A 15,589-nucleotide genomic window follows, 5' to 3' on the forward strand; every position below is an offset into this window, starting at 1 on the left:
CGTGCTGGCCATCATTCCTGGGCAGGGCTGGCGAGGTGGGGGCAGCTGACAACCTGCTGTGTGTGTGTGTGTGTGTGTGTGTGTGTGTGTGCGCGCGCGCGCGCGCACGTATATGTGTAGAGGATGGGGGAGGTGAACTCCTTTCTGTCGTTACACTGGGCCACTTCTGTGCCTCTTGTGAGTCCCCTAGTGCCCAAAGTCTGTTCCTTTTGGTTGTTGCTGCCTGTGGTTGTGTATATCTCTGTGGTAGACGACTATTTGCTATGTATCTCTGTGTGTGTGTATGTGTGTGTATGTGATTTGAGGGTTGGGCGTGTGGCCTCTTTAGGGTTTTTTTCTCCTATTTTTCCGCTGGAGGAGCATTGCTGACTGCGCCTAATCAATCAATGCCTCCTTACCAGCGCCCCTAGGACTATGCCCAGATTTTGCCCCCGCCTCACCCAGGCATGTGCTGCTCAGTGCTCAGGATACCTGATGGGCCTGTCCTGGGTTTCCTGGAGCTTCAGCGTCTCTCTTCTTGAATTGCATGTTGCTGAGGGCAGGCTCCAAGCATGCGTGGTGGACTGTGTACAGTCCTGCTCGGGCCCAGGGCCAGACGGACCCTTGCCAATGCCTTGGTGATGCCATCTTGACATGTCTGCAGAGCTGGAAAGAGCTTGGGGAACCTTGGCTCCTGTATTAGTTTCCTGTGTTAGTGTTGCTGCTGCAATAAATTATTACAAATGTAGTGGCTTAAAACAACTCGGATTTATTCTCTTACAGTTCTGGAGGTCACATGTTCAAAATGGGTTTGGCAGGGCTGCATTCCTCTGGTGGCTCTAGGAAAGAACCCGTTTTCTTGCCTTTTCTAACTTCTATAGGCTGCCCGCATTCCTTGGCTCGTGGTCCTGCAGCACTCTCCCCTCTGCTCCCATGGCCACATCTCCTTCTCTGCCTCTTACCCTCCTGCCTCCCTCTTATAAGGACCCTTATGATTACGTTGTGCTCCTCTGGGTAGTCCAGGATCATCTCTTCATTTCAAGGCCCTTAATTTAATCTCAAAGTCTCTTTTACCACATAAGATGACATGTTCACAGCGATGTGGACGTCTTTGGGGGGCCTACCCTCAAAAGCCTACCACAGCTCCCCACACCTCAGGGAAGATCTATCTGAGTAGAGGTGGTGGATCCCAAGTCAGCCTGGTCATGGTATGATTTCTGTGATTCTGGAAAGGCTTTCTAAACCCTTCTCCCTACAGATACTTCCCTGGCCTGCTACCTTCTGAAATTCTCCTCTTGGGGAATAAAGCATCTTCATCCACAGTGGGGACTCAGGCTTAGTAGAAGGCCTGAACAACATGTTTCTCCACACTAAGGTGTAAATGGTTGACAGCAAACATTTCCTAACAGCAAGTTCTGATGGGAGGGAGGCATAGGTGAGGGAAGGAGGTGCCCAGTGTTGGAGAGAGCAAAGGCACTTGGAAGTATGACCATAAAGTTTTAATCAAACAGAGCAACATGGCCACGATGCAGAACAGGTAGTGCTTGGAGAAGAGAAAGAAGACCATCTCCTTGGTGACATAGATTATGTGTATGAAGATGAAGCAGTACAGGAACATGGCGAATTGGTTCTGGGGAAGCAGGAGATCCTGGAGGCCTCCCGAGAACTGTGGGGGAAAGAAGAGAGTAGAAATGGCAAAACCAGGGCTTGGGTACCAGGCAGACCCGGGCTTCGATCCTGCTCTTGTCCCTTCCTGAACGTGACCTCGGGCAGGCTGTCTTCCTCACCTAAGGTGAGGGTAATCGTGCCCGCCTCACAAGATGATGATGAGGAAGAGTGAGGACGAGAATGAAAATCCCAGGCAAGGTCACGGGCACAGAGGGGACTCATGAGTTTTCACTTCTTGAGCCTGGTCTTAGCCCTCCTGAGTCAGGCCGCCCCCTTCCTTTCTTGGTACGCTCCATGCAGCCTCTGAGCCCACATGTGGGCAGTCTCTTTCCTCCTCGAGATCCCCACATCTGGACACCAGGTCTTGGGCGTGTTCTCTGGACAGTGTCCCCAGATACTCCACCTTGCTTTCTGGATGGTGGTGCAATGAGAGGGGGTCCCTTGGGCACAGATGACTGTGTCTGACTCTCTGGGCCCTAGTGCGTGTCACATAAGGTCAGGCTGTGGTCCTTCAGCCCAAGGGGTGGTCTCTCCTGCGGACAGGTAGTAAGAGACAGGTGATGGGGCCTCCGTAAACTCTTAGGGTTTGGGGTGTGGGGGAGGCAGCTTGAGCTGTCTGGCTGATTCTGCCTGTGTGTTGCTCTTTTCCAGAATCTACATAACTAAAGTCGAACAGACCCCCATTTTAACTATAGAAAGCATCAACATATAAGTAGAGTAAAAGCTGATATAGCTATTTTGATCTATAGTTAAGAAGGCATTACCCATGGTTCATTCTTTAAAATATCTTTTCAACTCATGCCACATTTTTTGTAAGCAGGCATATGGCAGGGACTGTGATGCCCTAAATTCACTAGAAACATATTCATAGAGATATTTTTCAATACAATGACAATTATCTACCCACCCACCCACCCACCCAGAAGAAGAGAGGTGGTAGGCTTAAAAATTAAGTCAGCTCTCCAAGTACAGGCACAGGAAGTAAAACCCTTTTGTAATCTATTGTTAAAAGACTGGGGTTTTGGACATACTATTGTTGAACCAGCTACGTAAAATGTGAGAGTAACTAAATAAAACTGAGGGGGCAGGAAATGACTCCAGTGATGCCACCTCTAAAATGAATAGTAAGGAAGATGGAAGACCAGAGGAAGAAACCCAGTGTTCTGGTGGGACTGGAGGGCTGGACAGATCTTGTGTTTTTCTGCAGACCTGGTGTGGCTCTGGTTCCGTGGACTTTCTGCCACTGTTTGTGGTCTACGTGCTAATGGCTATTATTTGTGATTTTGATAACAAATTGTGCATTTGTGAAACCTTTTAGACTTTTCAAAACACTTTCAGTCGTCTATTTTTTTTTAAAGCAGAAGACAGAGAGCAGATAGGACTGTACACCAAGGATTTCCATCTCCTCCAGCAAGGAGAAAGATTTTCAAACTAAAAAGCAGGTATTTTGTGAGCAAGAAAAACAAAAGAGAATTGTTAAGAAGCCAGCATGTGTTCATTGAGAACAAATCATGCAAAACCAACCTAATTTTCTTAAAAAAAAAATGGACCAGTCAATTGGGGAATTGCTATGGTGTAATATCTTAATTCTGGGAAACCATTTGACAGTGTGTCTCAGTACGGTTTTCTGGACAAGGTAGAGAAATGTGAGCTGGAGATGATGTAACTCAAGGGTGCTGATTAATGGAACATTGCTAACCTGTAGGGAGATCTTTTAGTGGTATTTACTTTAGGTCATATCCTCCTCAACAATTACAGCAATGACTTGGATAAAGCCAGGAGGCAAGTTTCTCAGAACTGAGGATGACTCAGAGCTGGGAAGCATAGCTAATACATTACATCCTGATAAAATTGAGAAATGATGAACGTAAGTTGTTGCCTTTGTGTCAAGAAGTGAATTGCGTGAGTACATAACAATGGTAATAGCCGACACTGAGCGCTTACCTCAATGTACCAGGCTCACTGCAAGGTGCCTCACGTGCATTCTTTCATTTAATCCTCACGACAACCCTGTGAGGTAGGTATTACCTTACAGATGAGCAGACCAAGGCCCAGAGAGGATCAGTAACTTGCCCAGTGTCACACAATTTATATGTGGTGGAGCCAGGATTTTAACCCAGGACTGACTGATTTTAAAGCCCAGACAGCATTGCTTTAAACAATAACATCTTTCATTATTTAGTGCTTATGAAGCCCCAGCCAGAGCGCTAAGCATTTCCCATCCCATTTAATCACAAGCAGGCTTTCTTATCCCCATTTAGATTAGGGGAGAGCGGTCCATTTCTTGCCAAAAGATGTCTAAGTTTTAGTTGACAGCAAGGCAGCGTGATCCAACAGAACACGTGCGGCCCTGATCAGGGGAGCAGGGGATGGTTCTATCAAAATCCACTAGCCAGACTGCAGTGGGAGTTCTGGGTCTAGTCCCAGACGTCCTATTTTAAGAGATGCAGAGAGGAGTAGAGAGTGGTGGAAATCCAGACATAGAGGAAGTGTTGAAGAGTTTTCCCTGAGGAGGAAAGCCATGGACAGGCAAGTGGAAAAGGTGGCTTCTGGGTCCCTCCTGGGGAGGGTTGATGCTTGAAGAGTTGGATCTCAGCTTAACATGGAAGCTCTAAAGCAGTGAGCCGGCGGGCGCAGGGCGGGGAACAGCCGAGAAGCAGGTAAGGTGGGCTCCCCGTGCAGGTCAGGGATGGGCTCCCCTCACCCCTAGTTTCCCCGCACCCTTCGCCTCCCAGCTGGGACCTGTCACCTACCAGGCGGGGTGTCGCCTGCTGCCGCAGCTGCTCCATCACCTCTTCGTGCTGCCGCTGCCGCTCGTTCTCCTCCTGCAGGTACCAGAGCCGCTCGAGCTCGAACTCCATGCGCATCTTCTCCAGCTCCATCTCATCGTTTCGCTGGGGCCCTGGGGTCCCCGGCGCCGCTGCGGCTGGGGCCAGGGGTGGCTCTGCGCGTTCAGGTCCATCGCCCTCCTGGCCCTTGGTGGTGGCGGGGCCGGCCTTGGAGGAGAGTGACTTAGGTGGCCCCGGGCAGCCTCTGTCCTCACAAGTTTCCATCTCCTCATGGTAGTCGTAGGACGAGTCTGGCTTGGGGGACTCTGCCTCCTGGGCCTGGGAAAGGGGAGGTGGGGGGTCTGGAGGGGTTAGCATGGGGCCGCCCACCCCCTACCCCACCACGCTCCTGCAGCCCCAGGCACAGTGCACTGGGGTGCTTGAAAGAGGTGTGAATTGTAAACATCTAGACTGAGTTCTTCCGAGAAACTTCGACGGAGTTATCAGGACCTGAGAGTTAAGGAGGAGAGGGCAAACAGACACAGAAGAATGGCGCCCTAAAGTTGCAAGTGGGGCCTTTGGGAGGGTTGAGTAGAAGTCTGTCTTCCTCGTGATCTTCAGATCACTACTGGAGGTAACTTTCCTACCTCCCACTCTACTTTGAGGCCAATTAGACATCCAGTCCTCTGGGGGCCACAGAGGGAGGAAGAAACCCAAGGTCTGCATTGAGCGAACCTCAGTATATGGGAACCAACGGTAGGGTTATGGGGAAGCCTGGTCCCATCTGCAGGAGGAGGAAAGGGCCCCACATGGAGAGCTAGATGGGGGAGACCAAAGCCAGCTTCAAGTGACCTGACAATCTTACGAAGGGCTACCTGGTCTCCAGTTACAGCTGAGTGCCAGCGTGGGGATAGGGTGCACGTCTCCTACTCCTCTTAGCAGTTCTCTGGAATCTAACAGCTCTCAGCTCCTATCTTGTGGTGTCCCCATTATGCTCTTCCCCCCTGTGCTGGGACAGGCTGGGGCAGTGAGAAGAGGCATCCTCCTTACCAAAGAAACCTTTGACTTCCCTTCGGACATGGGGTCATCAGGCACCATCTTGGGGAAGGTTGGGCAGCTTTCTCCTGCCCCCCGGCCTTCCATCATCTCTCCCTGTCCTCTGTTGCCATCCAGAAAACCACAATACTGCCGGTTGGGGCCAAAGGACATCTTTTGAGGCATTAACATTTGGCCTCACAAGATTCCACAGCCTGGCCACCATCACAATGCCCTGTCCTCATAATAACCCACATTCCACCAGTTGCTAAGGCCCCTTTGGCAGAGGGTGTGATACCTTTGAGGCGCCATTATTAAGAGCTGTAGGATGGGCCTTTGCCACCCCTAGGGACTGCTGTGAAAACTAGAATCCCAGCACTTGAAATCCAGAGTTCCATCATCTGAAATCTGTTCTCTTGAGTTCCTCTTTTAAATGCAGCCTGTATTGAGATGAGTCACGATTAGCTCCGCAAACCCTGTTATGGGCTGAATTATGTGCCCTCGCCCCGCACATTCATTTGTTGGAGTCCTAACCCCAAGGACCTTAGAACGTGACTTTATTTAGAGATAGGGTCTTTACAGAGGTGATTAAGTTAAAATAAGGTCATTAGGGTGGGTCCTAATCCAATATGACTGATGTCCTTAGAAGAGGAAATTTGGACACAGACATGCACAGAAGGAGATGATGTGAAGATGGGAGAAGATGGCCATCTAAAGACCAAGGAGACAGGGCTTGTATTAGTGTTCTCCAGAAAACCAATAGGAGCCCAGCCTTATAAATTCAAATAGAACTTATAAAGAACTGGCTCATGTGATTATGGGGGCCGAGAAGTGGCACGATCTGCTGTCTGCAAGTGGGAGACTCATGAAAGCTGGTGGCATGAATTCCAGTCTGAGTCTGAAGGCCTAATAACCAGGACTGCCGCTGGTATAAGTCCCAGTCCAAAGCCAGGAGAAGGCCAAGATCTCAGCTCAGACAGACAGAGAAAATCAATTCAGCCTTCCTCCAGCTTTTTGCTCCATTCAGGCCCTCAAAGGATGAGATGATGCCCATTCACACTGGATAGGGCAATCTGCTTTATTCAGTCCACCAATTCAAATGCTAATCTCTTCCAGAAGCATCCTCACAGACATACTCAGAAATAATGTCTAACCAGATATTTGGGCATCCCAGGGCCTAGTCAAGTTGACACAGAAAATTAATCATCATAGGCCTGGAACAGATCCTTCCCTCACAGCCTTCAGATGGAACCAACCCTGCCGACCCCTTGATCTTGGACATCTAGCCTCCAGAACTGTGAGAAAATAAACTTCTGTTGTTTAAGCCACCCAGTCTATGGTACTTTGCTATGACAGCCCTAGCAAACTAATACAACCTCAGTTATTCATTGAATGGATTGAATGGGACCAGTAAAGAGAATGGGGGCTGGGGAATATACGTTGTTGTCTTCAGTTTTGTGGAAATGACAAAAAACATTTTTGGTAGTTGGAGGCAAGGTTGCATATGGAAAGAGAAAAGGCTGCATTTGAATTCTAGCTTTGCTCCTCTCTCTAGCTGTGTGTCCAAGGGAAAGTTATTTTACCTTTCTGCTGCTCAGTGTACTCATTTGTAAATGCGGATAAAGATCTGGCCACTCCCCTGCACTGCAGCACTGGTGTGAAACTAAGATAGTCTCTTCGCATAGTATCTGCCTCTACGGGGGCTAAGTAAATGAAACCATCATCATCATTATTACAAGGGGCTTCATCACTGGAGAGAAGAAAGTGCTCAAGATCTACCTTCTTGCAAATCTTTTTTTTTTTTTCTTTCTGGCCACGCCACATGGCTTGCAGGATCTCAGTTCTTTTTTTTTTTTTTGCGGTACGCGGGCCTCTCACTGTCGTGGCCTCTCCCGTTGTGGAGCACAGGCTCCGGCCGCGCAGGCTCAGCGGCCACGGCTCACGGGCCCAGCCGTTTCGCAGCATGTGGAATCTTCCCAGACTGGGGCACGAACCCGCACCCCCTGCAACGGCAGGCAGACTCTCAACCACTGCGCCACCAGGGAAGCCCTGGATCTCAGTTCTTTGACTAGGGATTGAACCCAGGCCATGGCAGTGAAAGCCCAGAATCCTAACCACTAGACCACTAGGGAACTCCCTCTTGCAAATCTTTAACTGAACCATGGCTTTCCTCTCCCAGAATTATGATGGTGACCATGGGAACTATCTCACAGTTTCTGTGTAAGATGTTGATCCTGTCTCAAGCACTGGGAGTAGGATTGCCAGATAAATATATGTAAGGGTGCCCAGTTAAATTTAAATTTTAGACAAATAAGTTTTAGTATAAATAGGTCCTAGAAATTGCATGGGACACACTTATACTAAAAAATTCTTCATGTTTATCTGAAATTCAAATTTGACTGGGGATTCTGTATTTTTATTCGCTAAGTCTGGCGATCTTAATTAGGAGAGACCTGCCCAAGGAAACAATTATATATAACCAAATAATGAGCTGCTATTAAAAATCACCAAGTACTATAACGTATAATAAGTTGTAGGGGTAGTTGTATCAGCTGTATATCAAACAACCATAAAATCTCAGTGGCATGTAACAGTAAGCATTTATTTAGCTCAGACGTCTAATAGTTGACTGATCTAGGCTGGGCTCATCTAGGGGGCTTGGCCAAGGCAGCTTCATTTCATGTGTCCCTCTTCCTTTTCTTGGGGACAGTGGGCTAGCCTTGGCATGCTCTTTTCATGGCAATAGAAGAAGCACAGAGGTCTTGGAATTGGCATACCACCACTTCCATCTTATGCTATTGGCTTTGGCTTTGGCCAAACTCAAAGCCAAAGGATGTGGAAATGTTCTCCATCCTTTTAGTGGGAAGAACTGTGAAGACATAGGGTAAAAAGTACGGATATGGGGCAGTATGAAGAGTTGGGGCCCATAAAGCAATCTAGTATTGTAGTAACACCAACATTAGCTTACAGTTATTGGGCACTAACCACGTACCAGGTATTGGTAATTTTTCAAGGATTATTTTACGTAATTTTTCAGAGCAACCATATGAGTTTGGTACTGTGATTGTCTCTGTCTTCCTAGAAGTGGTAACTGAGTTTCAGAAAGGCTAAGTCGCCTGCCCATAGTGACACAGTTAGGATCGAGTGAAGCCAGGACTTAAGCGCCACGTCCCTGAATTAAATCCCTTCCTACTGGAAATACTGAAAGTGTTTTCTGTTTTCCTCACTGAACCCTGGCTGATACTGTGGGTATTCGAGAGGAAGAGGTGACCTAAATGCCCAGAGGATTTGCTGGGGAAATCTGAGTAAGGAGGGAGCAAGGAGCTGCTCGAGGACAGCCCCTCCAGGGAGTACGCAGGGATGTGTGTGAAGGCATGTGTGTGGTCAGGCCACTCGAGATGGCTGTTCTCTTGCTCTCTGTACATCCCCTGCTCAACCTGTCCCTGCTTCATCTGCACGCTACTCACTTGACTATCCGAACCTCTTAATCATAGAACTTAACCGGTAACTGCCTACATGTTTGCCCCCTGCCCCAGCTAGTGACTGTTCTAATCCTTAGTCCAGGACGGCTCCAACTGCCAGTTTATTAAAGGGAAATGTCTGCCCTTGTGATGGTTGTTAACCAAAGGGGCTGTGTGGGATGTGCCCCAGCGGCTGGTTTTCCCGGGAACTGATGAGCCAACCTGACATCAGTTCCCCCTATAAATGGTAGCCTCCCTGGCTTCAGGAGTGTAAGATCCCCTGTCCAATAAACCATTGACAGCTCTGTCGCTGTTCCCAGCCTCTTCCTTATGGCCTCCTTTGGCCGTAAGAAGGCTTGCAGGCCTGTGGCGTGCAGCCCAACAGCACGTGTATGAGCATTGTATCCGTCAGGGCCTAGTCAGGAGACAGAAACCACACAGTAATTCCAACAGGGGAGGTAGACTATAAAGAAGTATTAACTAGTGACAGGGGATTGGCTACTTAGGGGTAAAGAGAACTCTAAGTAATACAGGAGTGAATTTGGGAGAGGTGCTTCTTAGAGCCTGAAATTCAGATCTCACTGGAGAGAGTGTGGCTGGGGCCACTGAACCATGTAAAAGTTCACTGAGGTCAAGGTCAAGTGGGAAACTGTCCACTGGGTCGCCAACAAACCTCACCCAGAAGCTGCCTAGAAGTTGGTGTTAAGCTTTCCGGGAGGTCATTGGAGACCCTTAGCTGGGAAACTGGTTGGGACAAGCTGCCCCCAAGGTGCCCCTGAAACCCTCTGAAGATGAGTACCACTCAGTATGCCAGCCCAGCATGGTGAGAGTAAGAAAAAAGGGAAATGTACCAGAACCGGGAAGAGAAGCCCCTTCTGATGTCTCCCCAGCACCCTCTATTGACAGAGCTTAACATCATGGGCTGGCAAGAGAAGTAATTACAGGGCTTTGCTTCGGTGTCAGGAGCTGGGCAGTTAAGGACTTACAGCTGAGAGGCAGTAAACTGATAACTGGGACAGCATGCATGCACTAGGAATTCAGTTCCCTTTCAACACACCTGCCTCAATGCCCTGGGGGAAGGTCCTGCCTTTTGAGAAATTCACCCCAAATGATATATCACAAGCCCCTTCCAGGTTCATGACCCTGAACTAGGTACTGAGGGGAAGACCAAGGATCATCATAGGCACTCTTTGTGGAGTATAGAGTCTAGCTGGAGAGAGAGAATGCTTCTTGATGTTCTCTAGGTACACCCTAGCTCACCTGCCTTCCTGACTTTTTGCTGGTGGTTTTCTCAGCCTACAAAATGCTTTCTCCTTTATCTCTACCTATGAAAGTCCCTCCAGCCTTCAAGGCCCATTCCAGTGAAACTGTATGCTTTGTGTTTCTCTGGCCGCCTTGTGTTAAATGACCTGGTGTTTGTCTCATCCTCCCCTTAGAGCAGTGGCTGGATGAGGGCAGGGCACGCTGCCTCGCTCTCAGCAGGGACCAGTAAAGGGTCAGTGTAGCCGACGGCCCTGGTCAGGCTGTGACTCCCTTCCGGCTAGTGAGTGTGACATAGGCAGGCAGACCAGAGAGTCAAGGAGCTACCCCTTCTCCTCTGTGTCCTTACACCCTCCAAGTAGGATCAGAGGCCTCACTTCCTGACCACTTTTGTTGTTTGATCCCTCTACTCCAATGTGAGTGAATTAGCAGCAGATGAAGTCCCACAAAGTTGGGTATAAATTAAAGGCTTGTAAGTTTAACTCTATTTTAAATGCTTGGAAAGCAGGGTATTGAGTGTGAGAACCTTGCTATTTAAAGGAATTTTGTGCATCATTTCACAGAGCTGCTTTCCCCCAATCTATAATTTCTGTAAGTCCAAGGGCCGTTTATATACCGGGCTTATTAAAGCAAAGCCCCCCTGTGGTGAAGCCCGAATACAGGTGCCCTTATGCTCTACCCAGGTGGAAGCTCCTGATGGGAGGAATACTCCAACGGAGAGCTGGCGTAAGGCTAAAATTCTGGACGTCCATCATTCAGAACCGGAAGGGGGCATGGAGACCCTCTAGCCTGGGCCTCAGGGGCTCTCAGCAATAACTTCTGAATAACTTATCCAGGATTAGAGGAGGGGCCCAGCAGAGTGCAGCAGAAAATGTTCTGGCCCGAGGGTCGGGGTCCTGGGGTCCTGGGTTAAGCTCTGCCGTTGGCGAAGCCAAGACCCAGGCACGTCATTGGAACCCTCCAGGGATGAGCTTCTGCACGTAAAACCTGGGGCCGTGAAACTTGCCCTGCTTCATGCTGGCCTGTTATCCTTGCTCCCACCTTACAGCAGGTGGGCGTGGAGCCAGGTGGTACTTCTGCCCTGAGCTGGCCTTCTAGAATGTGCTGAATGAAGTATGGAAGGTCTCCCCTATGACAATGCTGAAGTCGCCCTCAAAAAAATCCTCCTTGAATGTTTCATCTGAAACTCTTTTCTCATTTCATGTAAGTGAACATAAAATCAACGTATTCCCGTAAAGAACTTTACTCTGCCTCCTTCCCTCTGCAGCTACAACAGGAGGGTGACCTTAACTCAGTGAAGCAATGTTGGCCGACACTGCCCCCTTGTGGTCCGGTTTGTCCTTATGGGGCGGCTCTCAGGCCAGGAGTTTTTCCAGAGGTTCTTGCTCCTGGTCGTTTGCAGAATTCTCAGGTCACCCCAGACACACTAAATCCATAAGGCCCCTGGGAGGGATTCCAGGCTCTAAAAATGCCTGATGGCAACCCAAATCTGCAGAACTGGCTTTGTGGAGTCCGTGTTCCAGGGAGGAGATTGAGGTGGGGAGGAATACGTCATAAACAGAAATACCCATCAGCTGAGCTTAGACAGAACCACGGGAATGAGACCAGCAATGGAAGGAGCCATAAGGGGGACCTTTGGCCGTCAGGACCTCTAGTGGGAAGCAGTTGGTCCCAGCAGGCAGGAGGCATAGGAGAGCTGTGATAGAAGCATCTGGCTTTGTCCTGGGCCCTGGGGTACAACTTCCAGTCCTTGCAGGGGTGAAGCGCCAAGGGATGCAGGCCCCAAGGTGAAATGACAGGCAGAAAACTAAGACACTAGGATGGGTGAATCTGGCAGGGAATCAACTTTTGGGCTTAGGAAATAAGGTGATGGGGCAGGACCAAGCACTCAGGTCTTGGACCTGGGGTAGCAGGTGGCTCGGTTTCCAGAACCGGGGGCTAGGTTAGAGCAGGCCTGGCCCCGAGTCTGACCTGTGCCTGTAAATGCCATGTCATCCCACAGTGACTAGAGGCCTCTGGATAGACAGAAGTCTCCAGAGGGGAGCGAAACCTGTGGGAAAGGATTAAGTGCCTCTAGCTGTGCGTGAGGGCACAGCTGTGCCTGTGTTTAGATTTTTACAGGATTCCAAGTAAGGCCTGGGCTTGGCAAATTCTGAAAGAGCTTAGCTTGTGTTTCTTCTCTGCTGGCCCCAGCAGGGCCCCAGCTCCCCTCTGACGGCTCAGGCCTGCTTCCTCCTTCAACTTGTGCACCTGCTCTGAGCCTCAGAATAACTTCCCAGCCAAGAAAACAAAGGTACCACCAGAGCTGCCACCTGAGAGGGGTCCCATCTACTGACTCACACCACATGGGGGTGGCTGATGGAGGCTCACGAGCCAGTCTTCGTAGGCATATTTGCACTGGAAGTAGTATCAAGGCCTCCGCACCCCAGTGATGGAATTTTAGGTGCAGAAGCAGAATAATGAGAGAGATGGCTGGGAGTTTGGGGAAGGCTTCTGAGAACCCCTCACTGTGCCACAAGACGATGAACACCCCATCCGCTTAAAGTGAGAGCCTCCCTAAACACCCACACGTGGGCCATGGCTATGCTATCTCTGCTGGTTAAGAGGCTGCTTGCGTCGCTGGCAGGATCAAAAATGGTTTCACTCTGACAGGGACTGGGTTAGCACCTCTGTCTTGCCTGTGGTTTATAGGAGTCTTTGATGTAATTTTGCGTTCAGGTGTCACCTTAGAGCAGCTTTTCCTAGAAAGCCAACCCTAAGGGTTGCATGTGAAGATCAAGTTTCCATGACCAGATGGGAATTGGGAAGCCATCCCCCAAGTAAACCATCCCCCCTTCCCCCACTAGAAATCTCCAGTTCACATCAACATAATGTCTAGCAGTGAAGGAGCCTGTTTAATGTGCAACTTTATTTGATCTAGACTCATTTTCCCCTGTGTGCTGTGTTTCCTGCCCTTAGAACTAGTTTCCTGCAGAACTCACAGGGACCCTGCCTTAGGGACGCTGGGATCATTATTAGAGAGTGGATTGAAATGAGCTTTGACCTGCAGAAGCTGCCTGAAAGTCTCTGGCTTTGGTTTGCCTGAGTTCCCAGCGGCTTCCAGGGGCTTCCATGGCAGCGTCAAAACTACTTCCATTATCTGTCTTGGCTACTACCTTGGCTCATCCCCCCAAACATGGGATTGGAAGTGGGGTTGCCAGATTTAGCCGCTAAAAATACAAGAGGACCAGCTAAACAACGAATCATCTTTTAGTATAAGTATGTCTCATGAGGTGCGCCAACCCTATTGGGAAGATGCCTGAGAGGTGTGGGGTGCTTCTGGGAACAGGCAGACACAGGGCTCCACGGAAGAACCACACTAGGGCCTCAGCATCATGCCCCCAGGTCTCCACAGCCAGTCACTGACTAGGACCTGCAGGTGTTAGGGCTCCACGGGCGTTGCCTCATTTAAGTCCTCTCAGCAGGGATTGTTATTACCCCTATGTATATGTGAAGAAACTGTGGCTCAGAGAAGTTAAGTGGTTTGTCCATGTCACACAGCTGTTAAAGTAGCAAAGGCGAGATCCAAGCCCAGTTTTCTTTCACTCCGAAGTCTGGTGTTTTACTTCCTCTTGGCCACAGCAGTTACTGTCTGTCCCACACCTGTGGACTGAACCAGTGTCTCTGCAGCCCCCCACAAGTCATCCTGAAAGAGATCCCACGACCTTTTGCCTCTCTGCCTTCTCTAGACCTTCCAAGGTTCAACACCCCGTAAGGTTCCCAGTGACCAGTGTTCTGCTAACAATGTTGCTGGCCAATACAGAGAGGGGAGGAAGTGGTGAGAGTTTTTGACTCTATGAGACTTACTTGAGCCTTCCCTGCCCTCCCTTTTGGCTGTTCACCAGCAGTCAAATGTCACCTTCTCTGTTCCCCTTGGACCATTTCCCTTTCTGCCCCAGGCAGACTTCCTCTTTTGGGGCCTTATGGCACGTGGTACACACCCTCGTGGCAGTGATCACATTGCAATGCTACCATTGGCTCACCTGTTTCTGGACCTCTGGACTTCAGGTTGTTTTTTTTTTAACTTAATTTTTTAAAAAATATTGATTTTATTTGGCTGCGCCGGGTCCCAGTTGCAGCAGGCAGGCTCCCTAGTTGTGGCTCGTGGGCTCATCAGTCTCAGCATGCATGTGGGATCTAGTTCCCTGACCAGGGATTGAACCCGGGCCCCCGGAATTGGGAGCACAGAGTCCCAACCACTGCACCACCAGGAAAGTCCCTTAACTTAATTTTTTAGAGAAATTTTAGGTTCATCCAAAAAGACTCCAGGCTTTTTTTTTTTTTTAACTGAATTTTAAAGAGAAGTTTTAGGTTCATCCAAAAAGACAAGGCTTTCTTTTAGGACAGAGACTGTGTGATTCATCTGTCTCTCAGCACCTAGCAAGGCATCTGGCTCATAGCTGGGGTTCAAATGCATGTTTCTCTAGTGGTAAGTGAGGCAAGACACACTGGAAATGATTAAAAAACAACAGAGAGGGCTTCCCTGGTGGCGCAGTGGTTGAGAGTCCGCCTGCCAATGCAGAGTACGCGGGTTCGTGCCCCGGTCCGGGAAGGTCCTACATGCCGCGGAGCGGCTGGGCCTGTGAGCCGTGGCCGCTGAGCCTGCGCGTCAGGAGCTTGCGCGTCCGGAGCCTGTGCTCCGCAACGGGAGAGGCCACAACAGTAAGAGGCCCGCGTACCGCAAAAAAACCCCAAAAAACAAAGAGATGTATCCTTACATGCATCTTTGCTGTTGAAAATGAAGTCGGTGACTGTTTTCTAGGCATTCAAGTGTAGTTCTTTTTCATGGCCCTGCCCTGGTTGGTTTTCAAGTTTGCCCTGGAAGCCTCAGCCCAAGGAGAATCCTCCGTCCAAGAAGCCTCTCCCTGGCAGCAGTACCGCGTTTGTCCAGAAGATGGCGGGCGAGGCCAGCAGGCAAGCGCCGCAGGGCGGCCAGAGCCAGGCCTGCACAGGTGACCCCTTTTCACAAAAGATGCGGGCACCTGAAGCCTATTTGCCAACCCTATAAATGCGCATGGGCGATAAGAACTGGCCTTCTGGGAAGGTTCTCGGGCTGACTTCTGGGAAGAGGAGGCTTTCTGGGAGGGCGTTTTGGGGGAAACGTGGCAGCAGGTGGTGAAAGCGCTGCTCCTCAAAAACCCCCCTCTGAGTAGAGAAAACACTGTGGAAGATGAACTTCCTACAAAGCAGACACAGCCCTCAAACTCTGCGTGATTCGGGACGACATGCTTTTCGCCTCTTGAAGCTCATTTGCTTTGGAAATGGCTCCTAGCTCCGTGACCACCTCCCCAGCTGACTGGAAGCTTCTCTCGGGTCATGTTCCCCCTTTGCACGGCTCTGCAAACTCCAAACAGGTAAGGAAAGAGCTTCTGACTTGAG

General features: G+C 49.7%; 1 protein-coding gene and 1 long non-coding RNA gene across 2 annotated transcripts in view; one reads left to right on the top strand and one right to left on the bottom strand.

Annotated features, from left to right (window-relative positions):
* LOC113623761 (uncharacterized) overlaps positions 1-15,589 on the top strand; it is a 136,619-nt gene that overhangs the window by 47,714 nt on the left and 73,316 nt on the right. The window lies entirely within an intron of this gene.
* On the bottom strand, positions 386-6,487 carry TMEM247 (transmembrane protein 247). Its single transcript, XM_027113212.1, is given in 4 exon segments — positions 386-1,645; positions 4,401-4,754; positions 5,466-5,564; positions 5,567-6,487. Coding segments are annotated over 4 exon segments (735 nt in total). The 5' UTR covers positions 5,585-6,487; the 3' UTR covers positions 386-1,381.

Source organism: Aethalodelphis obliquidens, unplaced genomic scaffold, assembly GCF_003676395.1.
Source record: "Aethalodelphis obliquidens isolate GAN/ISIS:26980383/991018 unplaced genomic scaffold, ASM367639v1 scaffold12, whole genome shotgun sequence".
Taxonomy (NCBI): Eukaryota; Metazoa; Chordata; class Mammalia; order Artiodactyla; family Delphinidae; genus Aethalodelphis; species Aethalodelphis obliquidens.